This window comes from Lampris incognitus, chromosome 9 (assembly GCF_029633865.1).
Source record: "Lampris incognitus isolate fLamInc1 chromosome 9, fLamInc1.hap2, whole genome shotgun sequence".
NCBI lineage: Eukaryota > Metazoa > Chordata > Actinopteri > Lampriformes > Lampridae > Lampris > Lampris incognitus.
This window is the reverse complement of record NC_079219.1, coordinates 49471520-49496063: the sequence shown is the minus strand read 5'-3', so window position 1 is coordinate 49496063 and position 24544 is coordinate 49471520. Positions and strand designations below refer to the sequence as shown.

The 24544-nt window shown below is 47.5% G+C and overlaps 1 protein-coding gene and 1 pseudogene across 1 annotated transcript in view; one reads left to right on the top strand and one right to left on the bottom strand.

Moving 5' to 3' along the window:
- The window catches only part of nr2f5 (nuclear receptor subfamily 2, group F, member 5), a 29836-nt gene extending 5654 nt beyond the window's left edge, over nt 1–24182 (bottom strand). The window contains exons 1-3 of the mRNA XM_056285695.1: nt 23042–24182; nt 11404–11684; nt 9953–10199 (exon numbers count right to left, since the gene is read on the bottom strand). Coding sequence (XP_056141670.1) covers nt 9953–10199; nt 11404–11684; nt 23042–23408 — 895 coding nt within the window. The 5' untranslated portion in view covers nt 23409–24182. The remainder of the gene's footprint in view (nt 1–9952; nt 10200–11403; nt 11685–23041) is intronic.
- LOC130118746 (5S ribosomal RNA) lies at nt 15623–15731 on the top strand (annotated as a pseudogene).
- Nucleotides 24183–24544: the final 362 nt, after the last annotated feature.

Here is a 24544-nt window from a genome sequence, read left to right as displayed (position 1 = left end):
AGATACTAAAACTGTGGGAAGAACAGTTTGATAAATAACTTTTTACAGACCCCAAAAATGTCCCCAATCATGTTTTCAGGGGAACCCCTGTCTTTCCACAAGGAGGGTCCCCGTGACTCCCACGAGTTCACACCTTGCCTTTATATGACCGACAAGCAAATGAAACCATCAGCAAAAAGATTCGATATCGCTACATACTGATAACAGATGCTTGTCTACGGGGCAGATTCCCCGCAAAATCTGATTATTTGCGGCACACAGACGGGGTACATAGCCACAGTTAGAGCTATATCACCACATATCTTACACCTGATATGTGGTTTCCTGTCGAGGTGACTGTGCCCCCCACCCCCCGCTCGCTATGCCTGTGGCGTAGCAGCACAGACGCAACCCGTAGACAGTTGTAGTACCAGTGCCAAAACTAGATGGCAGTGTTGTGCACGCTACGCTATGGAATGCGCAACAAGTCAGGCACTGAAATAATCATGTTTATCTCTCTCTCTCACATTCACCTGTCACAAAGGTAGCAAAGACAAGGTTTGCAATAGAAATGGCTTCGCTAGATGAACAAAAGAGTGGATTTTATTGGCATTAATGAAAAGAAAATGTATGTTGAAAGAGGAAGTGGTTCATGAGACCACTGAACATGTTGAGGAGGAGGAGGCTGCGAGAGATGGATGAACTGCCAGAAACAGGTAACAGGTAAGCGGGCCCAAGAAAGCCAGTCACAGCTCTTGTGGTGCCCCAAAACACCACTACACCTCACTCTTCTCTTCACAACAAATGCACCAGCTGTCAGAGGATGAGTGCAGATCTTTGTGACAACAGGCAATACTTATGCAAAATTCTTCTGTAAAACACTACCTCTTTTGTCCACAGGGGTCCTCATCCTTAAAAGCGGGGTTTGGTTGTGGGGAAAAAAAAGTTTATGCTGAAAAGTCAGTAAAACAGGCACAAGAACGGGTTACATCTAACTACTCTTTGTTCCTTTATGCGTTGAGAGATGCCCAATTTTTAATATAGAAGAAAAAAAACGTATAACCAAGAATATACATTATAAAGGAAATATTTTTGAGAAGGAAAATAATTTTGTAAATTGTACAGTGAGAAACCAAAGAAATACAGATTACCCAGTGAAATATGCTGCTTGAAAGATTAGAGATAGTACAAATTGGAGGGAAGTTCTCATGACTAATTATTCCTAACCTGGATATAATCCAGTGAGTCAAGTCCATTCTTTAATGGTCAGTACAAACCTGTTTCATGCCATAAGCAATCATCAGCCATAACATGGATATATATGTATATAAACGCACACAGATAATACCTACAGACACCCATAACGAACATGGCTCTGTTCAGAATAAATATCCATTATATTCTCCCCCCCCTTTTTTCTCCCCAATTGTACCTGTCCAATTATCCCACTCTTCCGAGGCGTCCCGATCGCTGCTCCACCACTTCTGATGATCTGGGGAGGGCCGCAGACTACCACATACCTCCTCCGATACATGTGGAGTCGCCAGCCGCTTCTTTTCACCTGACAGTGAGGAGTTTCGCCAGGGAGACATAGCGCGTGGGAGGATCACGCTATTCACCCCAGTTCCCCCTCCCAAACAGGCCAGACCGGCCAGAGGAGGCGCTAGTGCAGCAACCAAGACACATCCCCATATCCGGCTTCCTACCCGCAGACACGGCAAATTGTGTCTGTAGGGCCGCCCAACCAAGCCGGAGGTAACACGGGGATTCGAACAGGTGATCCCTCTGTTGGTAGGCAACAGAATAGACCGCTACACTACCCAGATGCCCACGTGTTGTTCTTGTGTATGTAATAGTGGGTCAGTGCGTTCTTGACATGTAATCAATGACCTAAAACATTCCCGGATCAAATTACAGAGAATAAGCGGTCATGAAGAACTAGTCCAGATACACAGGGTAAAGGGGTAAGGTTTAGGTCATCCCGACCCTTTACTATTAGAAAGGGTAGTCGTAATATAATCTTTTATCCACTCAATATTGATGAGAGAAGAATTAAACTGAATCCTAAACTGCACTGAATGGGAGGACAGAGAAGGTAGAGACAGATCATGTCGTAGGGACAACATGAACAGTGGTTAGCGCTGTCGCCTCACAGCAAGAAGGTCCTGGGTTCGAAACCCCGGGGTTGTCCAACCTCGGGGGTCATCCCAGGTCGTCCTCTGTGCGGAGTTTGCATGTTCTCCCCATGTCTGCGGTGGGGTTTCTCCGGGTGCTCCGGTTTCCGCCACCATCAAAAACACATGCATGTTAGGGTTAATACTCCCGTCCTGTGCCCCTGAGCAAGGCATGGCAAGACGAATGAACTGGAGTTGGTTCCCGGGCGCTGCACGGCAGCTGCCCACTGCTCCTAGCTACACAGCTAGGATGGGTTAAACGCAGAGCGTAATTTCCCCACGGGGATTAATAAAGTATATCAAAATAAAAACAATAAATAAATAAATAAATAAAAACACATCAGCAGCTAGAATGCTGAGCAGTCTTCCATGTGTATCTGAAACAGCTGGATTGTGTTTATGCGTGCTCAATAGTCCAGGTAAGGAAATCATGGAAAGTTAATTCAGTCCATCTGGACACAGAGTTTACTCATCTCTTGAGACTGGAGACGTCCCTTCCAGGAGTGATGACACGTTTCTCTCAACAAGCGTTGTGTCCATGATGAACTGATTCAGCTGAGTGTGTTTGCCGGCGACGTCACTGGCGGACAATCTGAGACTTGCTGCCTTTAGGCGGTATTCAGTGGTAATCACTAAAACAGCTGTATGGAGCGTTGTTGTTCGCGCAGCCGGTTTCAGTGAAGTCCGCCGAAGGTAGCGGCAAGGGCTGAGGTTTTCAGATTCAGCCGTCCACCAGTGACGTCACCGGCTGACACAAGACCAGCGGCGTTTCAGAGCCACACAGAGGACTGCTCAGTATTATGGCTAACGAGGCGTTATCTCTCCAACGTTTATGTAGCGATAATGTTGAAAGTCCTAAATCACTCCTTTATTGTGACAGTGTGGTTGTTGTTGCTGAACTGTCTAAATGACTAACGACTACAGTCTGGTAACAGCGCGCGCACACACACGCGCACACGTACATGCACGCACGCACACAGACAGACACACACACACACACACACAGACAGACCTTGACATGAGTCTGGCAGCACCAGGAGAGTGTTTTTCCCGGTGTGTGATACTTTTCACACCCTCTATGTGTAAAAGGCTCATGAGGGATTTAGCGGGGGAGGTCAAAGATGTGTGAACCCAACACAAAGGGACATTTTACTGTACCCCTGCTGCACACGGCACGCATGCCTCCGCTCTCCGGCCTCGGCCTCGGCATGAACCCTTGTCTGGAAGGCAGACCTGCTCGCTGGAGGTCATTTCTTCTCATGTGGGGTCTGATTCGGGTTTTAACTCGTCAACCCGAATTGCTGGAACCCTTTGTCATCCGGCGCTTTGATCCCCCCCCCCCCCGCGCTGACGCTGCCCCGCCGAGCTTCAACCCACACAACCGAAGATTCCGGTCGGCCCCGTATTTTTCATGGACTCGGTTAAACGCCCCCCCCCCGCCCCCCGGTGTCGGACGGTAATTCACTGCTCAGCTTTTGTTCCCCCGGTCACCATTTCCGTGTCCTGCGTGACAAGGCTGTGGCATCCCGCCTGGGATTAGCGGAGCTGCCCGTGCGACTGAAACCCCCGCGTACCAAAATGCGCCAGCGCTGCGGGCACCCCTCCATGCCGGGCGCCATGTTCCTTTGTGTGGTAGTTGGGCACACACACCGTGAGGATCAGCAGGGGCGAAGGGTGGCGCTGGCAGGGCGGCGATGGGAACGGCGTTCCCCGAGAGCGGAGGGGCGCGGTGTGGGACGGTGGAGGGGATACCGCCGGTGTTCGTCTGACCTCGTCAAGTCTTCCCACCCACCGGGTCTGCGGGAGTCAGGCTGACTTCGTGTGCATCTATGCACATGTGTGTGTTTGTTTGTGTGTGTTTATGTTTATTTACACTTGTGAGGGCCAAATATCATTTAGGGGGAGTAAAACTCACAAATCCACAGCATCATAGAGACGTGCTCTTGTTCAGTGCAGGGGAAGGGGGTTACTGCTGGGCTAGGGGTGAAGTTCAGGGCTAAGGCCACCGTGAGGGCTGGGCAATAATTCAATATTCATTTACTGTCTTTCACCAGCATTGTATTAACGTGACATTTGGATAATGTCACACTTTGAGAACTGTGTTGATCTAAATTGATGATAGTGAGAATCTGTTAACAAAGTGAGGTCTGAAATATTTGAGGGAGTATCATCTGAAAAACAGCTTTGGTTTAATACTATACTTTACACTACCACACTGTTTGATACGATGAACTTCAGCTGGATTCTTAAGCATGGTATTATCTTTGCATATGTAAGCTGACATCATGACATACACATTATATATATATAGTGATATGGTGTAAAATCCCCTCTGATTATCATGATGATAACATTTTGCATACCACCTACCACTAGTTAATATTGGGGTTATGATTAAGTTCAGGTCTATATTAAAGTCTGGCATTAGAATTGGGTTTAGGGTTAGGACTAGGTTTAAGTCGGGGTTATTGTTGGTTCAGTTCAGCGTTAAGGGTTATGGTTAGAGTTAATCTGAGGGTGTGGGGTTAGGGGAAAAGGATTTTGTCTCCATGAAGATGAATAAATAAATGTGTGTGTGTACATGCAAACGTGTCAGTTAATTTATACATGTGAGTCATGTGACTGCATCTGTGCAAATGTGAATACAGCGTATGTGTGACTGTGAACACTGCATGTTTGCGACTAAACGGTGTGTGTATCTTGTTATATTCTGGTCAGTTCTAGTCTGTTCTAGTCTGTCTTTTGTTACACTACTTGTCTTTCCTTGGCAATGTGTGTGTGTGGGGGGGGGGGCAACAGTCACTCGGGGTAGAGCAGGTCGTCTGGTAACTGGAGGGTTGCTGGTTTGATCCTCAGCTCCACCTTGCAAAAATGTCGAGGTGTCCTTGAACAAGACACTTAACCCCTAGCTGGTCGTGGTTGAGGCCTTGCGTGGTTGCCGCCGCTGCCGTCGGTGTGCGAGTGTGTGTGTGGCGGGTGAATGTGAGGCATTCATTGATTGTAAAGCGCTTTGAGTGGCTGGCTGCTGCAGCTAGAAAAGCGCTATATAAATGCAATCCATTTACCATGTCTGTACTGTGTGAAATCACATGGGACGCTCAGGGCTGCAGGGGTTATGTAGGTCACGGCCGGGGTGGCGGCAGATCCTGCCTCTCGCTGAATCCCGCCATGCATAATTCAATTTCTGCTGGGGGTGAGGGTGTCTCAGGGTATCGGGGTGCTGGGGGTCTGAGCTTGGCTTGGGGTTGGGGTTTGGGGAATGGAGGAGGAAGAAGGAGGAGTAGGAGAAGGATGGGGTAGGGGTGGGGGTGGAGGACTAGTTTCAATAATAAATGAAGCCATGAAGGAGAGGAGGCTGACGAAAGAGATGAGGAGGGAGAGGTGGATCTACAGCCACCCAAATGGAAGGAGAGAGCGCGCTACCGAGGCTGAGAACACACACACCGAGTGAATCTGACAAGTCGTGGTGTGTGTGTGTATGTGTGTGTGTGTGTGTGTGTGCGCGATAAAAGCAAGGGCAAGAGACACCTCCTTGTTGACTCCCTCGCCATCCGTTTCCCTTTGGGTCACAAAGCATGATCTCTCTGTGAGGGATCCCAGATCTGACAGTATTTTGGCTTCCTCCACCGACCAATGACCAGGAAAATAAACTTCAACTGAGTTTATAGGCAGCCTCAACCCCCCCCCCCCCCCCGTGCTGAGGGGCCTAACTGAGATACAAAATCATTATATAATAGTTCAATCCTGTATATACATACACGTTTAAAACTGAATATAGTCTGCACAGAAGTCTTGACTGGGGTGGAACTGGTGGAGTGCACCACAATTACTGTTTCTATTGCCACTATGCATGGTGAAAATACCACAATGAAACTCATTCAGTATAAGGAACTTTGGATAAACACAGCCACATTAGGGCTGCGAAATATCGACAAATGAAATATTACATTTGCAGGAAAAGAAAGAAAAAGCTAAAGCAACTCTGGCATCAAGCAATTAGGAAGCCTTTATTAACCAGCAGTTCATTCTAGAACGTATTAAAACCCCAACATGTTTTGCCTGAAGACACAACCTATATATTTTGGGGGGGGGTTCCCCCCTTTTCCCCCCCAGTTGTATCCGGCCAATTACCCCACTCTTCCAAGCCATCCCGATCTTTGCCCCCCCTACCGATCCGGGAAGGGCTGTAGACTACCACATGCCTCCTCTGATACATGTGGAGTCGCCAGCCACTTCTTTTCACCTGACAGTGAGGAGTTTCGTCATAGCGCGTGGGAGGATCATGCTATTCCCCCCAGTTCCCCCTACCCCCTGAAAAGGCGCCCCGACCGATCAGAGGAGGCGCTAGTGCAGCGACCAGGGCACACAACCACACCCGGCTTCCCACCTGCAGACACGGCCAACTGTGTCTGTAGGGATGCCCGACCAAGCCGGAGGTAACACGGGGATTCAAACCAGCGATCCCCATGTTGGCAGGCAACGGAATGGACTGCCATGCCACCCGAACTCCTTTTTTTTTTTTTCCTTTTTCTAGTCCCTGTGAGAGCGCTTGGCTGTTTTGTTGAAGATCTTGGCTGAATATATTGATAATGTGATGATATTTTGGCGATGGCTATCGGTTCTTTCTTAAGATACTTACAGACGAGAAGATGTTGAAATTATCATTAGTAATGTGGATATGATGTGCAGACAGGCAAAGCCATTCATTGTTCACTTCACTCAGCTAAAACAGTGTAATTAAGCTCAGAAGATTGTATCACTTTACTGTAATGCAATCCTGAAGACCGGGGAATCACAACATTTAAGTTGCATGATATATTACCATAACCGACATCCCAGACCTTATCCAGTCTCAAATCCCCATACTGATATTACATCAGCATATCGACCTTCTCAATGTCACGTGGTCCTCTGAATGGTTATGTTTTGACGACATGTGTTTATGACGTAAAGAGCTGATGACACAGAGCACAGGGGGCGCTAATACAATCTTCATCCTCGAAAGGACGCATGACTGACTCGGAAAGATTACATTAGAAGTCACCAGGGGGCATTTTGAGGTGGTTTAAGACTACTTTCATTCCCATTGGACTAGCAGATGGACTACTATTAGCAGACCAGAGTACTTTGACAAGCCAACATTGCTTTGCGAGCTCTCTCTAAAGTTGTGACCGAGGATTTTTACCACAAAAAGACAAACATAAAACCTACAAATGGATAGCTACTGCAGTTACTAAATCCACATGGGACTTCCAAGCTTGCGACAGTGTCACCTGTATGCCAGCTGTTGTCATTATGTCCCACTGGAAAAGCACCAAGACCAGATTGTACCCAGACCCCATCTGGCCTGGACCATTTTCAAAGATTCAATGACTAACTTTGACATTTTCAAAAGCATCTTAATTTTGTTCAAAGAAAATACAAACAAAAGATGCTCTTCAATGACCTTTTTTACATGAGGAAAGAGACCACGGCAAATACAAATCTCCCCTCTGTGGACATCGCCCATGTGGAAATGTGATGACATTTACATTTCATCAGTTTGTTTACAAAGGCAAATATTGATTTTGTTATTGCCTCATGTTCATCAGGATGTTGTGTTTTCTTTTGGCTAGAAATCAACATGCTGGTATACAATGTTGATTGAAAACATGTTCAGTCGTTTTGTCCATATTCCTGTGAGAACCAAATGGTCAGTTTTTATTTATGTAACACATTTCCATCGTGGAACGAGGGTCGTGGACCAACATCACAATTGCCATCAACATAATTAACACTAATTGTCCTCAAACCGGGCAGCATCGTGGCACAGCAGTTAGCACGGTCGCCTCATAGCAAGACGGTCCTGGGTTCGAGACCCGGGGTAGTCCAACCTTGGGGGGGGGGGTTGTCCTCTGTGTGGAGTTTGCATGTTCTCCCCGTATGTGGGTGGGTTTCCTTCGGGTGCTCCGGTTTCCTCCGACAGTCCAAAGACATGTAGGTCAGGTGAATCGGCCATACTAAATTGTCCCTAGGTGTGTGTTGGCCCTGTCTGACGGCCTGGCGGCCTGTCCAGGGTGTCTCCCTGCCTGCCGCCCAATGACTGCTGGGATAGGCTCAAGCATCCCCGCGACCCTGAAAGCAGGGTAAGCGGTTCGGATAATGGATGGATGGATGGATGGATGGATGTCCTCAAACCATCAGTATGTTGGAGGCTACGACTGTTAGGTCATGTTCAGACCTTGCCACATATACAGGAAGTACATGTGGCAACGCCATGAAATCAAAACTGCGCATCAAATGTGGGAACTCTCATAAACCTTGTTTATCAGGAATTAAGGAATTTGATCGGAGTTGAACAAAATGTGGAAAATAATGGAAGAGAACAAAGGATCCTGGAATCCTGTTGAACATCCATCCATCCGTCCATTATCCAAATCGCTTATTCTGCTCTCAGGGATGCTGGAGCCTATCCCAGCAGTCATTGGGCAGCAGGTGGGGAGACACACTGGACAGGCCGCCAGGCCATCACACACACACACACACACACACACACACACACACACACACACACACACACACACACACACACACACATTCACCCCTAGGGACAATTTAGTACGGCTGATTCACCTGACCTACATATCTTTGGACTGTGGGAGGAAACCGGAGCACCTGGAAGAAACCCACACAGACACGGGGAGAACATGCCAACTCCACACAGAGGACGACCCGGGATGACTCCCGAAGCTGGACAACTCTGAGGCTCGAACCCATGACCTTCTTGCTGTGAGGCGACTGTGCTTAACCACTGCACCACTGTGCCGCCCCTGCTGAACATGTATTTTCCAAAACACCTCAATCTCAAAAAGTCACTTGGCGGAAAAATGAAATAAACTTCCTGCCATTAGGGTTGACATGCACTCATGCGGTGTCTGTAAAACCAGCACATAAACAAGTTAACTACACAAGCACAGAGTGCTTCAGTTTATTTTGCTTCTACAGGGCAAACAGGCCCAAAGTGGCTTAGTTGCATTCAAAACCACTAAAAGCTTACACAAAAGCTGTACTGCGGCAAATGACATTCATGGCTAGGAAATGAAGTAAATTGCTGTCGCATCCTTTAAAACGTGACTGGTCACAGAATAACAGTAAATGAAATGTTTGGAACCAATCATATCATTCATACTCTCTGAACCTGTGTCTTCTTTGCATGGTTTTGCAGTTGTGCTTCTGGGTTATGAAATCATTTCACTCAGTAGCTTCATTTAGGAACATTTGGACAGCTTTTTTTTTGTAGTTTCCCCCCTTTTTCTCCCCAATTGTACCTGTCCAATTATCCCACTCTTCCGATGCGTCTCGGTTGCTGGTGCACCCCCTCTGCTGATCCGGGGAGCGCTGCAGACTACCACATGCTTTCTCCGATACATGTGGAGTCACCAGCCGCTTCTTTACAGCTGACAGTGAGGAGTTTCGCCAGAGGGGACATAACGCATGGGAGGATCATGCTATTCCCCCCAGTTCCCCCTCCCCCCCGGACAGGCGCCCCAACCGACCAGAAGAGCCGTGAGTGCAGCGACCAGGACACATACTCACATCCGGCTTCCCATCCGCAGACACGGCCAATTGTGTCTGTAGGGACGCCCGGCCAAGCCGGAGGTAACACAGGGATTTGAACCGGTGATTCCCGCGTTGGTAAGCAATGGAATCGACCTCTATGCTACCTGGACGCCCCTATGGAAGTATATTCTAAGCTTTTAAAACTGTTCAACACTACCCACCTGTACACTACAAATATCTACAGGTGGTTTCCAGCTCACCTGATGTGAAAAGCACAATTGACTTGAGGCAGGAGTACTCAGCCGTGTCCACCTGCAGGGCCTTCAGCTTCTCCACCTGCTCCTGGAAGACGCGGATGTGGTCCATGAAGGCCACCACGCGCTCTGCCGACATGGGCGAGGCATGCAGGCCCGCCGCTGCCAGCAGAGGAGCCACATGGAGCGGCATGGAGCACTGGGCAGCATTCAACACAAACAGCTCACTCCATGACATGCGCAGCAGCGCCACCTATGACACAAGAGGATCGGAGAAGAGAAAACGATGGCGGCAGGTTGAAAATCAACGTTCACCAAATGAAGCATCACAGGGGATGTGTTTCAAAAAGTACACAACAAGGGTTATGATACTGTACCGGTGAAGTAAGTCGTATTCTCCAATGCTGACATGACATAAATGGTATATGAATGATGCGACACTACTACAGTGCCAAAGGTGTATGTTTGTACTTTTGGGGAATGTTATTATACCTACACTTTCCAGCCAGTATAAATCTACGAATATGGGGCTGACCTCAGGCCAAACTACATCAAATGTCATGGAGACATGGGCTCTCCTGGCTTACAGTGAATAATAATAAACCATATTACTGTTCTACACTTTACTCGTGCCACACGGTGATGAATGAATCATTTTAATTGACGATAAAAACAAAACCAAATGTATTTCAGAGACCTAATCCTTATTACAAGTATAAACAGAGGGAAAAATGTCCACAGGAATATATATTTTCCTGGAATCTATCCTTGAAAATTAAAGTTTACCATGGCTAATGTATGTGTTTGTGTGTTATATAAGAGAATATTGCCACATGATAACAATAACAATCTGGTAGTTTTTGCCTACAGACATTAGTTGAAGACAACCTCTCATGTAAACCGTTCACGGGCGTGCGTAAGGAACTGACCTCTCCCACAAACATGGCGGATATATTCCACCTGGTCTTAGCAGGGTGGAGACCAGTTCTGTACGCCGCCTGCATGTTAAAAAGGCAACTTTCTGTCACTTCTACTTCTGTCCATGATCACTAATTTTGTGTTTCAACACAGCGTATAACACAATACAGGTGTTATCACTGACATATCTACATTGCTGTTGTCACACGACTGCACAACTATAAAAAAGTGACGATCAAGTCACAAAATGCCAACTGGCTAACCGAGGCTAAAGGTGATTTCGAGACTTTTATCGGTTGTTGATTCCTGATCAGACCACATTTTTACAGTCCTGCAGGCATCTGACAACAGAAACATACGACAACACCTGTATTGTGTTATAAACTATACGTAAAACAGACAGAAATGTTGCTTATTAACTAACAGTGCAGGCAATGAGGAGAACCGATGTTCACTCTTTCTAGCACGAAGCAGGCGCATGTTGGCGGAGTTTGTGGGAAAGGTCTGTTTCGGTCAGGCGTCAGAGCGGATCAGTTCACCTGGTCCATCAGCTGCAGATCAGGGAAGAAGGGGATGTTCTTGGCCCATTCGACGGCGCTGAACAGCAGCCTGGCCGCCAGCTCACAGATGTTCTCGATGCCCATCAGGTTATTTCCCTGCATGCACTGGGCACCGTAGCGGGACGTGGGGTAGGGCTCGGCCCGCAGCAGAAGAGAGATGAAGCCGGACAGATAGGGCTGGCCATTATACGGATCACTGCCGTTGGTCAGGTACTGCCCGGGACTGCTCTGGGAGTTGGACATCCGCCCTCGCTGGACCGCTGACAGAACAGAAGACAGACAAATGGGTGATAATTAAAATGTTAAACAAGGGCTCCCAAAACTTGTAGGAAAAGCATTTTCCAGGACTTTTCAAGGATATTTTCCATCACATTTGTCTGCATTTACATGGTATATTTAAACCCAATTTCCCCTCGTGGATGAATAAAGTATTTCTGAATGTGATAGCCGTTGCTGACAGGTCACATTACTCAGTATTAACTGTCAGTGGAAGCCTCGATAGTCTCTAAATGGACTGTGACTTAACTGATCACTGAATGTACAACCTAAGCTTCAAGCACTGATGTGTCATCTCTGCAGAGAAAAACATGGATAAAAATATTCAAACTCAGCTAAAAATTACACTAAAAATAGGCAATTTCAGTGTGTAAAAGTAGGATTAAATATCCTAACTTTACAACGTTCAATGCTCTCAAGCCTATTTCCAGGAAATATGATCAATTTTTATAATTTTCCAGGTCTTGGAACAGTAGTCAATAAATTCCCAGGTTTTCCAGGATGAGTGGGAAACCTGTAACCTGATCATAAGAGAGAAGTTTAAATCATATACACAGTTCATCCTTTAACAAGAGATCTTTTTCAGTGATGGTTTATTAATCTGGCATCCATCAGTGCCCAAATCGGTTTATTTTCTCGCTGTTTTCTTTCTTTCGGTACCAGACTAAAACTCTACAAGCCTGGAGCACTCCTGTCATCAAGTTGTCATGAGGAGGTCCGGTACCAACTGTCCTGACCTAACTGTCCGCCATCACCTGCCTTCCAGTAACTGACTGTTTTCGCACAACTGTGGTTTTGTATTCATTGCACTTTTAACAAAAAACTTAACTATGCACGTTAATAACGGCACTTTAGCAATGATATTTGCACTTTATTAGCAAGACTTGCACAGAACATTTTGCACACTGCATAGTAACATGTTTTGTATAAGATATTTATTGAATATTGATTGAACATTTTAAACCGTGATTGATTGTGTTGTCTTCTGGCAGGGGCTGTCGTGGGTACGCGGCTCCCCCTGCAAGAGAATGGAGTCAGATTAGGCTCCGGCTGCACTGGTGTGCATAGGCTTGTCCATAACGGATGAGCAACAGTTGAAATTAAGTTCCCTTGAGTTTAGTGCGGTAACATCTGCGTGCTATAATATCGGTGTTTAGTTTAGTGAACACTGTTTAAGTTGTTTGCATAAACACTTACCTGTCCTGTGTCTGCGCCAGGGTGTTTGGCCAAAAAGAGTCCCCCAGGCGTACAAATACCAAGATAGATGTTCCGCGAGGTACCACATGATAGGATGGGAGAGCGGGGGGGTTTGGTAGTTTGGTGTACATGTATATTTATTGTAATTATGTTTTATGAGTTTATTTTGGGGGTAAATAGCAGTAAATAAATCACTGTAAATGTGTTAAATTATATTCCATATAGATGGTCTACGGTAATGTAGCCATATGTTAATATTTTGAGAACAGCTGTTATAAAAGTATCCAATTTTTTTTGGGGGGGGGAATAAACACCACATGGTTTTTGCACACCTTACCATCGCCTTGGCATCTCTTTTTACTGCATCATCCAGCCGCTAGATAGTCATTCTTACAATCCATAAACCACAACCTGTTCTCCATCTAGACAGCCTCTGTAGCCCCGTGTTTGTTTGATGGTAAAACAGGGGCAACACAGCACAGAGGGAAGGGGAGGGAGGAAGGAAGGACACGAGAGGGGAGGAATATTGAACGGCCAAGAAGTGCTCCAGTGTGTTTGTGTGTGTGTGTGTGTGTGTGTGTGTGTGTGTGTGTGTGTGTGTGTGTGTGTGTGTGTGTGTGTGTGTAAAGAGAAATTTCTCTTATTCTAAATATGTCAGCACTCTGCTTCCCCGGCCAGGCCAAGCCCTCTCCCCAATGCTGCTGTGCATCAATGAGTAATGACAAGCAGCAGCCAGTAAAGATATAACACGCTTTCACACCTACACCAGCATACACATACTCACACTCACACACACACACACACACACACACTGCACCCCCCTACTACTGCCAAATGGTTCAGCCTGAGGCGAAGAGGGCACATAGAGGCCAAGCTCCACACACACACACACACACACACACACACACACACACACACACACACACACACACACACACACACACACACACACACACACACACACACACACACACACACACACACGTCTAACCCTGTCGTGCCGAGCACTGATAATGGGTCGAGTGCTCAAAGGCCCATTTGGAAAACACCTGTTCAGTCATCCCCGCTGTCTGACTAATAACTCCATCTACTGTTACACAGAGAGCGGGGGGGGGGGCAGAGGGGCAATTGTACGGGGGAAAGAGATAAATGTGAAATGGTGAGATAAGGTAGAGAAGAGTGTGAGGTGATAAGTTGAGAAAAGGGAGATTGAGGGCAAGAGGAGGGGGGGGGCATTTTCAATATGGCATAGGACGAGGTGTGAGAGAGAGAGAGAGAGAGAGAGAGAGAGAGAGAGAGAGAGAGAGAGAGAGAGAGAGAGAGAGAGAGAGAGAGAGAGAGAGAGAGAGAGAAGTGGTTTAAATGAAGAGACAGGTGGAGGCAGCCATCGAAATGTGGCGAAAAAAAGGAGTGACCGAAAAGAAGGGGAGGTGGAAAGAAGGGGGCAGGACCGACGTTTGAAAAATGCTTTTAAACTCGGCATCACCTGTCACCTCACACGCGGCAGCTGGGTCAACTTAAAGTGCGACGCTGCGTCCAAAAAGCCACCGGAGGTCAAGTCCTGCGAGAGTGTCACATAAACACCAGTAATTCTGCACCGTCCATCGCAGGGAGAGAAAATATACCTCGGAACAAAGGGTATCAACCTCCAAATGCTAGCTTTCCCTGTGAGCGCACGTCAAACAGTATTCCTGGAAAAGAATGTGGTCACCTTTGGCAAACATCAGCGTCTCACTAGGTTTGAGCTATGAGGAGTTGCCTGTCACAAAGACAACATTGCACAACAGGACATTCCTTGTCGCTTGGACTCGAACGCTCGTCTCTGAACAAAACAGCTGTCAGCCCGGCCACATTTAGCTGAATTCCTCCAAAATCAACAAAAGAAACCAAAGAGCATGCTTTGAGAAACTGGAGTGAGACTGTTGCTGTGGGTAAGACAGGAAAGTCCAACCGCCAAGGCTAAAGGTTCAAGCCCCGACGGCATTTTGAAAATGTAGATTAGGGCCGGGCGATATTGACAAAAATCAAAATGTCATAATGTTTTTGACTCAGTACGGGATCATATATCACTCCCAGACCAGGCTGAAATTAATCGGTAGAGAAGACGGAAATCTGTTACCAAAAGCCATGAGTCACACACTGTCTCACAAATACTCCTTACATGGAAGCCTGTATTCCTTTAATGGTGGGGGGGGGGCGGGTTCTACCTCAGTTATTCTGCCCAGTGAGCCCAAACTAATGGACTAAGTGTACACGGTTCAGCAAAAGTAATGGATCGGATCGGTACTCTGTAATGTTCGATACCTAGCGATCCGCACTCGGAATTGTTATCAATAGTGAACAAGTGCCATCGATGCATCCCTACTGACTGGCTCAACATTGATAATGTGACGGGATTCGGTGGACGACAAGAAAATGTGGAGAAACGATTAGCAATGATCGGTAATGTGGATATGATGGCCAAGCAGGCGGAGATATTTATTGTTTATTTCGCTCGGCTAAAACGGTCGAGTAAGTTCAGAAAACTGTATCTCTTTACTGTAATTCGGCCTTTCAGATGAGAGAAGGACAGCATTTAAGACCTATCACCACATGAACATGACCAAATCCTAGACCACATCTCCTCTCATATCAGCATATCCATATCATATTGATATTTTGCCCAGCTCTGATGTAGATAACTGACTGTACTGTGAGGGATTTGGTTAAATATATTCCTGAAATGGCTTACGGCCATACCACCCTGATAGCGTCCAATCTCGGAAGCTAAGCGGGGTCAGGCCTGGTTAGTACTTGGATGGCAGACTGCCTGGGAATACCAGGTGCTTTAAGCCTGTGATGGACTGGTGGCCTGTCCAGGGTGTCTCCCCGCCTGCTGCCCAAAGACTGCTGGGACAGGCTCCAGCATCCCCGCGACCCCGAGAGCAGGATAAGAGGTTTGGATGATGGAATATTCCTGAAATGGTGTGTGTTGTGCTGAGACAATAAAACAGGATGTACACAATAAATAAGTCTTGCTACGAGTGAGGGATAACAACGTCACTGATTTGGGAAGTGGGTCTTATTATCGATGGATGTTTAATCCTGTCGGCTGCAAACATCCTCGACCTACTTGACTCCTCAAAAGCATCTTTGTTTGGATCACTTCAGGCAGAGTGGATGAGTACTCCAGTCCGGACTGAGACCACTCTGCTCTATTTTCTGACCCACGGCACCAAGAGAGAGAGAGAGAGAGAGAGAGAGAGAGAGAGAGAGAGAGAGAGAGAGAGAGAGAGAGAGAGAGCGAGAGAGAGAGAGAGAGAGAGAGAGAGAGAGAGAGAGAGAGAGAGAGAGAGAGAGAGAGAGAGAGAGAGAGATGCTGTGGGATAGAAAGAAAAAAGATGAGAGACATTATAATAAAAATGGGCTGTTGGGGCGTCTGCTGTCATCTGTTTCCTGCGTTTTAATTGGTCTCCTGCAGCTTAGCTTGGTGTGACTGGCTGAACCTGGACTCAGACAAACACTGGGAGGAGGAAAAAAAAAAGAAAAGGAAAGGGAAAGCGTGTCACAAAGTCACTGCATGCGGCGAGAGGAGAGTGCAAGGAAGCCGAGGTACCACGGGACATTTCGGAGTTGCGTCTTTTCAAAATGCCACTTCTGCAAATAGCAGCTGGCGGAGCGTAGTACGGTTCAGCGCTCAGTTGTCCCGGATTAGTCTCTGGCTCGGACCGGCGGAGGAATTACAGAAGGTTGTAGCGGCTAAATACAATTAAGGCCCATCAACGTTTGGACCAAAAGGTCAACGTGCCGGGCAAAGTCGATGCATAGCCGGATTTGGGCCTGTCTAATTGTCGAGTTTAGTAAGCAGCTTTTCTCTTTCTTAAACTTCCACTAAAAGAAAAAACAACAAAAAACAAAACAAAAAACAAAACATGAACGCTTTGTCCCAAATGAACCCTGCCTGTCTGTGTCACATGGCACCACAGGTTAGTGCTGGGCAACATGGGAAACGTTCTTATCTCGATAATCACAGGGAACTGTGCATGACATGGATCCATATCTATATAGTAAGATATCTGGGCCTCAAACCGAGCTCCAGAGCTGTCTGGCAACACAACACACCGGTATGACATCCAACCAAAACTTGTTTTTGAAGAAATATGCCCTCAGATATGTCAGACCCAATCTTGTGAGAGATGTTAGGTAACACAATTCTCCTTATTAATCTGGACAACAAAACTGTGCGTCACAACATGATGATGTCCAAATTTCATCCCAACGCAAAACCAACGAAAGAAGACAAACAATAATATTGAAACACTGCCCAGAACTTACCACGGGTGAACGTTTGTTTGTATGGGAAATAGCAGGGGGGGGGGAAGGAAATGAGAGAAAGTGAGATAGTGTGTGTGTGTGTGTGTGTGTGTGTGTGTGTGTGTGTGTGTGTGTGAAATCAAATCTGCTATGTGACACCATGTAATGCATACTTCCCCCAGCAGCAGCAGCAGCAGCAGCCTACATCATAATGAGGACTTTCAACATGGCCGGACGTCAAACGCCTCAGCACAGATTTCATCGTTCTCTAAATGTTGTGTTGCACATGTATATTTCTGTTGTGTGTGTGTGTGTGTGTGTGTGTGTGTGTGTGTGTGTGTGTGTGTGGTGACATAACACTCGGCTCTTTTCCCCGTCGCTCTCTCAGCGACTCGTTGTGCTTGACCTCAGAGTCTGACCTGCAGGCCGCTGTTTTCTCACACAACACACGAGGAAGAGCTTCTAACGCTGCGACTCTGCAGGGAAGGAGCGGAGGACAGGAAAACCGGGAGAGCGAGACGGCAACAGAGAAATGGAGACACAGAAGAGAAGACATAGAGACAGAGAGAACAAGGAGTAGACCGGGTTATCTACTGGATGTCGTGGTGGTCAGTTTCATTTTGGCCGAACCTGGAAGTGAATCTGCAAAACTAGAAATCTTTTACCATCAAAACGTTTGTGCGGCGTGTTGCGTTTGCGGAGCGATGAGACTGAGTGAAGCCTCCCTTTTACATTTTTAATGGAGTGAAGGGAAAGTGATTTTACTCCCATGCTGTAATGCGACTGAGCGTGACAGAACATGGACGCAGAAAACAGAGAGCAGTGACACAACACAGATGATGACACAGAACAGAGGGAGACAAAAAGACAGTGAGGGGGCAGAGGAGGAGGAAGAGGAGGAGGAAGAGTCGTTCAGGCTTAAGAGCTGCACCACAGACAGTGACCACAGTCTGTCTTAGACTTCGAGGAGGCAGTTCAAACATGAATTTGATAGATAGATAGATAGATAGATAGATAGATAGATAGATAGATAGATAGATAGATAGATAGACAGACAGACAGACAGACAGACAGACAGACAGACAGACAGACAGACAGACAGACAGACAGACAGACAGATAGATAGATAGATAGATAGATAGATAGATAGATAGATAGATAGATAGATAGATAGATAGATAGATAGATAGATAGATAGATAGATAGATCACCATTCTATCCTTTGCTACACCTTCATATTCCATCCCTTCTCTTTTCTGCTTTTCATGCCTGGTGGTAAGTGATGAGTGCTGACAGCAACTCTATTCACTGACGTATGTGTTTTTCTTTTCTTTTCTTTTCTTTCATTTCATAAATGAAATTAATTTACCCCTGGTGGTGCTTGTACACAAACAGTGTGGTACACATCAGTGAAAACGTGTGTTTGTTACCATAACACGGCCCTTTATGGTGACATGAGGAGCCTGCAGAGAGGTCCTCCTCTCTACAGGAGGACCTCCTGGTGTTTCTGTATGGAGTGTGCAGGTGCGAAGGGAAAACCCTGTAAGGGTTTATGAAATATCCCATAACTCCTTTGTCCTGCTACACAGAAGCAATGAACAAATCAAAGATTACGTCTGCTGCATCACAACTCAATATGAACCCACTAAGACCCCACCAGCCTTATGACAGAGCCCAGTGAACCATGTTGGACATCTCAATGCCGTCCCTGCTGTCCTATCTTCACCTGCTGCAAGTAGTTAACGGGCCTAAGCAAGAGTCCTTTATTTTCAGTAGTCTGGATCTGAAGTATTTCATCCTTCCTCAAAAATTGTGTTTGTTTGTTTTTTGCAGCATTGTGGAGGCTACCAGTGGAAATGTTTGAGTTCAATAACCAAAACCGTGCTGAGAGGATTCTTCACTGCATTGGGAAATATCATGCAAATTATTTTATTTATTTATTTATTTTATTTTATCTATTTGGCCTATAGAGAAGGCTTTTGTCATACACGAACGCATGGACACAGGAAAACAGCTTTTCTCCTTACAGCTGAGTGCGTGTGCTGCTGGCAACCTGGAAAGTGTTTACTGTTCAGCTAACGGCTTGCACGTTACATCAGTTTAATACCTGAAATGAAAACGTGAGCGTAATTGATGTATTGTTGTGAAAGAAAGAGAGTGAAGGAGTGAAGGGGAGGAATGCTCCTGACACTGAATGACAAACCCCATTCAGTTTTTGTCGACCGTGGCTTATTGCAAGTGACCTGGGTTGACACAAAAACAGGTTGAGCCACTTAAGTCACCAACGAAATGGTCCAAAGTCAATGTCTGTCAGCGTGATGGGCGGAATGCACCTGGACTGAACCCATCAGCAAGGCATGTTCCCTCTCAAAAAAACACACATATACACTGAAAATAAGATGATAAATAATCTGAACTCTCATCCGGCCGATGCTTTGTGATGAAGTGTGCGGGGGGAGGGGTGGGGGGTCACACATGACTGCTATTCTGCAACAGGAGCCCTTTTCACCTTGAGGTGTCTGACCGTGCTGAAAAATAGCATGATCCACTCATCCCCATGTCTTTCTTAAATATTACATTTAGCCTTGAGGATAACTTTATGGGCTGGCGGTAGCGCTACTGTGTCATTTTAATGGAAGCCGGGCAGCACCGAGTGATGAAGCAAGCAGGGCTTCTCTATGGCAGCCATTTTCCTCCGGTAGAGCTCTCGTCTGCTAGCATGGTGTCAGCCAGCAAGGTCAGTGGGCTTGGGTATTTTTTTGTAAACTAAAGCATTTTCATACCAAATTAGCTGCTGTTCCAACCCCTATATGGAGTATGGATTAGTCAACACGCACGACCGGTTAGCTTTTTTGCATGTCAGTTGGTATTTACCTACGGCAAACTCATACATTTGGACTTTGACTTGAGCCAGTCTGTTATTAGTTTTCGTTTCCAGTGACCTATATTCGCCACCGCTGTCGGGGTGTTGTCAGTGTGAGGGAAGGGTCACAGCTGACGGCGGCGGCTCCTCCGAACACGCGTGTGCGTGTTTGTTTGTGTGTGCTTTGGGACGCAGAGGAGGACGGCTGAAGCAGAGCACAACAGACAACATGACTTTTTAATTGTGTACGACGCATTGCGCAGGGAGCTAGCGCGGGCTCTCTGCTGTTTCGAGCGGACCGCACTACAGCCCCTCCACATGCAGCGTCTAGAGAAGTGCCAGGTCGATTCCCTCTCACTCACTGCAACGACGCTAACGAGGCCGGACAGGCAACATGTCAGCATCCAAAATCTGTCTCGGGCGCTAAACAGCCAAGCGGACGTCCTCTTCGGACGCTAACGGGTTTAAAGCTCCTCTGCGGCCTTGTAGCAACGTTTTCATTAAATTGTCGTTTTATTAGCTTTGTCTGTTTGTACAGTCAAGATGTCTGAGAAAATGAATTAAATGCGCTATGGCGGCGGGCCTGTTCCCTCCCAACACCCGCAGTTCAACACAAATTTAACCATAAGAAGGCGTAAGAGTGATCGTACACACGTGATCTGCAGCACACGCAGGATGCTGTGGACGGAGGACGTGTTCTGAATGTATTTCCTTGTTGAGGAAAACTGCACATTCAAACCGCTGAATTGTTTTGTCTGATTTGCCCTAAGACGGGGCAGTTAGTGCGTCAGCCACAGGAATACAGTTCACTTCAGAAATATCCACGAAACAAAGGGGATGTCAACCATGTTGTTACCCAAAATCAAAAAAGTAAAAGCTAAATTCTGTGGCCTGTGGGAGATCATACCACAGCGAAGGAAAGGTCACTGTTAAAATGACCTCTGACATCAACGGCCGGCGAACGGCAGCAGTCTCCACATCCATATCGGCGAAACACGTCAGGAGCGTTCGGCGTTTGGAAATGTTTAAATAGAAATGAAAAGAAACGGAGTCGACAGAAACAGATATTCCCCCGCTTGCCCCTGTGTCAGGCGACCCGGCCGCATCATGTAAGGCAACATGACTTGTGTTTGACCTCCGCAGGAAAAACGTAGGAGGCTGGAACCCTTTTTTTTTAATTTTGTTAAGTTTGCACTCCTTAACTTTCGACCGCTCGCCCCACTAGTCCTCAGGGACAGCGAGGCCCCGGCTTTAGCAGCATATGGGGGGTGCATGTGCACAGGCTACGGATTCATTTCCAACAACTCCCAGCTTTCCCAAATCTGAATTAAGTGGTCTTAAATTCGGGATTGTTTCAGGGGAGGACTTTGGACTGGGAGTGAGGCTGCAACTCTAGGACTGTATTTTTTTCTTCCATTTACCCCCCCCCCCATCAAAACCCAAACGTATATGGGTATAATTTAGGACAAATTAATGATTGTGACATTCAGCCAAATTCACATGTATCCACACTTGTTAACATGGCGGGGTGTCTTCTGTGTAGCCCCTCTGGAATATGGGCTTTATAACCCTTAATGTGCACCGTGGGCTCCACGGCGGAGCCCGTCACAGCCGTGTGTACAATGTGATTCTGATCCCGCGAGACGCTTTGCGCCACATGTGTCCCTTTGACCTCAGCTGACATATGAGATCTCGGCACATGTGCCCAAGTGAACTTGACGTAATCTATATTTATTCTCTTCTTTTACGCACAACAACGCTACATAACCATCTACTATACCGGCTCGTACCCGAAGCGAACTGGGACCCTGTATGCTCCGGCTTGAATCCTGGCGCACTTCCGAAACTAAACCATTTCACACGCTCCCGATATTAATTACTACATCATGTGTGATAAAGGGCACCCTTGTTGATGTGGATGAAAGGTCAACAGACCGCAGTGCGTCAGGCGATTTCCTCGGATTCTTGAAGTTGGAGAAGGGGCATGACCAAGTGGATGTGGCCTGCGGGTGATTCACATGAATTAAGTGTATACAACGCACGCGCATGCACACACACGCACAATCACACACGCACACACACAGTGTGTAGTGCACAAACGGGAACCCTGCAGGGATAATGTGAGCAGGCACATTTCCACCGTCTCCGTCTGTGTAGTTTGTCTCAGACAAAGGTAAAAAAGGAGCGGAGATGTGGAGTTATGCCCCCCGCGGGTCATGCGGGCCCATGCACGGCTCCTTTGTTTGCGCTCACATGAACTTTTCACACCTACGTGCGCGCAGAATGTGCGCGTTTGGGCTGCAGAATAACGACCGCTGCATGGTGGCATATCCGTTATTATATCATGACGTTTGCAACGGACACACGCAGCCATGTAGCCTCCTATTTAAAAAAAGAAAAACCCCAAACAAACTTGCGGGTGTATATCAGGAACATGGATACATGTCATGTCTGTGAGTGATGTCCACACATCTCGTCCAAACCAAGTCATGGAAGACACAGAACACCACAAGGACCTTTCCGGTCCGTTTGATTCGCGTCGCGCTCGCTGATTGTTCCCATGCTCCTTATTTTGTTCATCTTACACTCCGGGCTAAATGTGTTGGCGTTAGGGTTGTCATCCCAACGTGTGTGTGTGTGCGTGTGTGTGTGTCGTTGCGCAACACCATAATTAACAAGGGGGACAAAGGACGACGTGTCCACAGGGGGATGAAATGATTGCAAACATAACTTTTAGACGGTGACAAAACGACAGAGGACGTACCTGGGTGGCAGATTCTCCAACGGGCATAACCGCGTTATAAGCGCTTCACTCCCTCTCAACTTAAGTAGGCTATGGCACGTTAAACAACGCCGCGCGCTTTACGCACGGAACCAGGTCTTGTAAACACATGGAGTAGGTTTCAGCTGGACATGTGGGCTGACAAAAGACCTTCTGGGTACACAAAGCACGCGCGTGTGTGTGTGGGGGGGGCCGTGTCGTCTTACCTTCTCTCCTCATGCCCACTTTCAGGCATTTCTTGAGCCGGCAGTACTGGCACTGGTTCCGGTGGTGCTGGTCGATGGGACAGTCGCGGTTGCCCCGACAGGTGTAACTGAGGTTCCGCCTCACCGAGCGCTTGAAGAAGCTCTTGCATCCCTCGCAGGTGAACTGGCCGTAGTGTTTGCCGCTGGACTTGTCCCCACACACCATGCAGTCCACGTTGGGGATTTTGTCCCCTGAAAGTGCGTCGTTCCCCGGGGTTGAGCCGTTCGGCGTCCCGGGCGTCCCCCCCGGCTCCTGGCTGCAAATCTGGAGCTGAGACCCCGGATCTGCCGAAATGCTCTCTTGCCACTGGTTTACTACCATTGCCATGCTATCTCCAGCACTTTGGTTAAACCGCCGAGAGAGTCGGACTCCGTTGCGCGGGGAGGAGATAGAGATCCGTTCTGACTTCTTGGGAAAACAAGGCAGGGCCACAAAAAAAAGGAGGAAAAAAAAGAAGAAGAAGAAGAAAAAAGGAGCTTCCCACTTCTTTCACAAGACCAGTGTGCAATCTGATGTTTTGCCTATTCTGTTGCTTCGGTGCTGTGCAGTCAGTTGATGTGTACTTTCAATCAAAGTGTACAAAAACAGCAAGGCATCACCATGGTCCGGACGTGAGGCAGAAGTCTACGGCTCCCCGTGTTCCTCCCTGTCCATGAAGCCATAAACACCTTCTGCTTATCGGAAGAGTCAGTGGCGGCGAGGAGGGACCGTTTCACAGCAGATCAGCCGCAAGGAAGCGATGTGTTGCTCGCTTCAGCGTCCGTCCCGTCCCGGCCGATGACTCCACAGATCCGTCGGCTCAACACAGCGACGCCTCTCGAAAGCGCAAATCTGGGGGTGTGGGGGTGCTGTCACGCAATCACGCCGAAATAAAGAAAGAAAGAGAAATAACGGACCGAATTTCCGAGTTTATTTCTAAGGGAAGTTTGGTCACCAGCTCTTGGGAACGGGGGGGGGGGATAACGTAGCTCCGCGGAGCTCCTCTCGTCCCGGTTGGAGCGGACACGTCCAGTCGCGGTGCGCTCCGCTAGAAACGGCGATCGGCTCTCTCCGGAATCACACGTCCTTCACCCTCCGGCTGTCTGTCCCATCTCTGAGATCCATAAGCAGAATTTGATGAAAGTGACACTGAACAGGCTGGGCCGGACGGGAGCCCCCCAAGCCCCGCTCCATATAGGGCAACGACGGCCAAATAAAGACATGGCCCCTCCTTTCCCACGGCGGAGAGGGAACATGAACGGCCGCCCGCAATTGGCTCGCGCATCCCGGAAAAGTAATGGGCTATCTAATTGGACGGTGGTCCTGTAGGCCGGTTTGATGGACAGGGAGGTTGCGCGGCTCCGAATACGGCCGCGAGTCTCCCGCACACACAGCAGACGACGCTCCGCGCATGTTTACGCTTCACAGAGACGATCCACGAAGAGACAAGGAAAGAAAACAAGTAAAGAAGACCTTGAAACGGA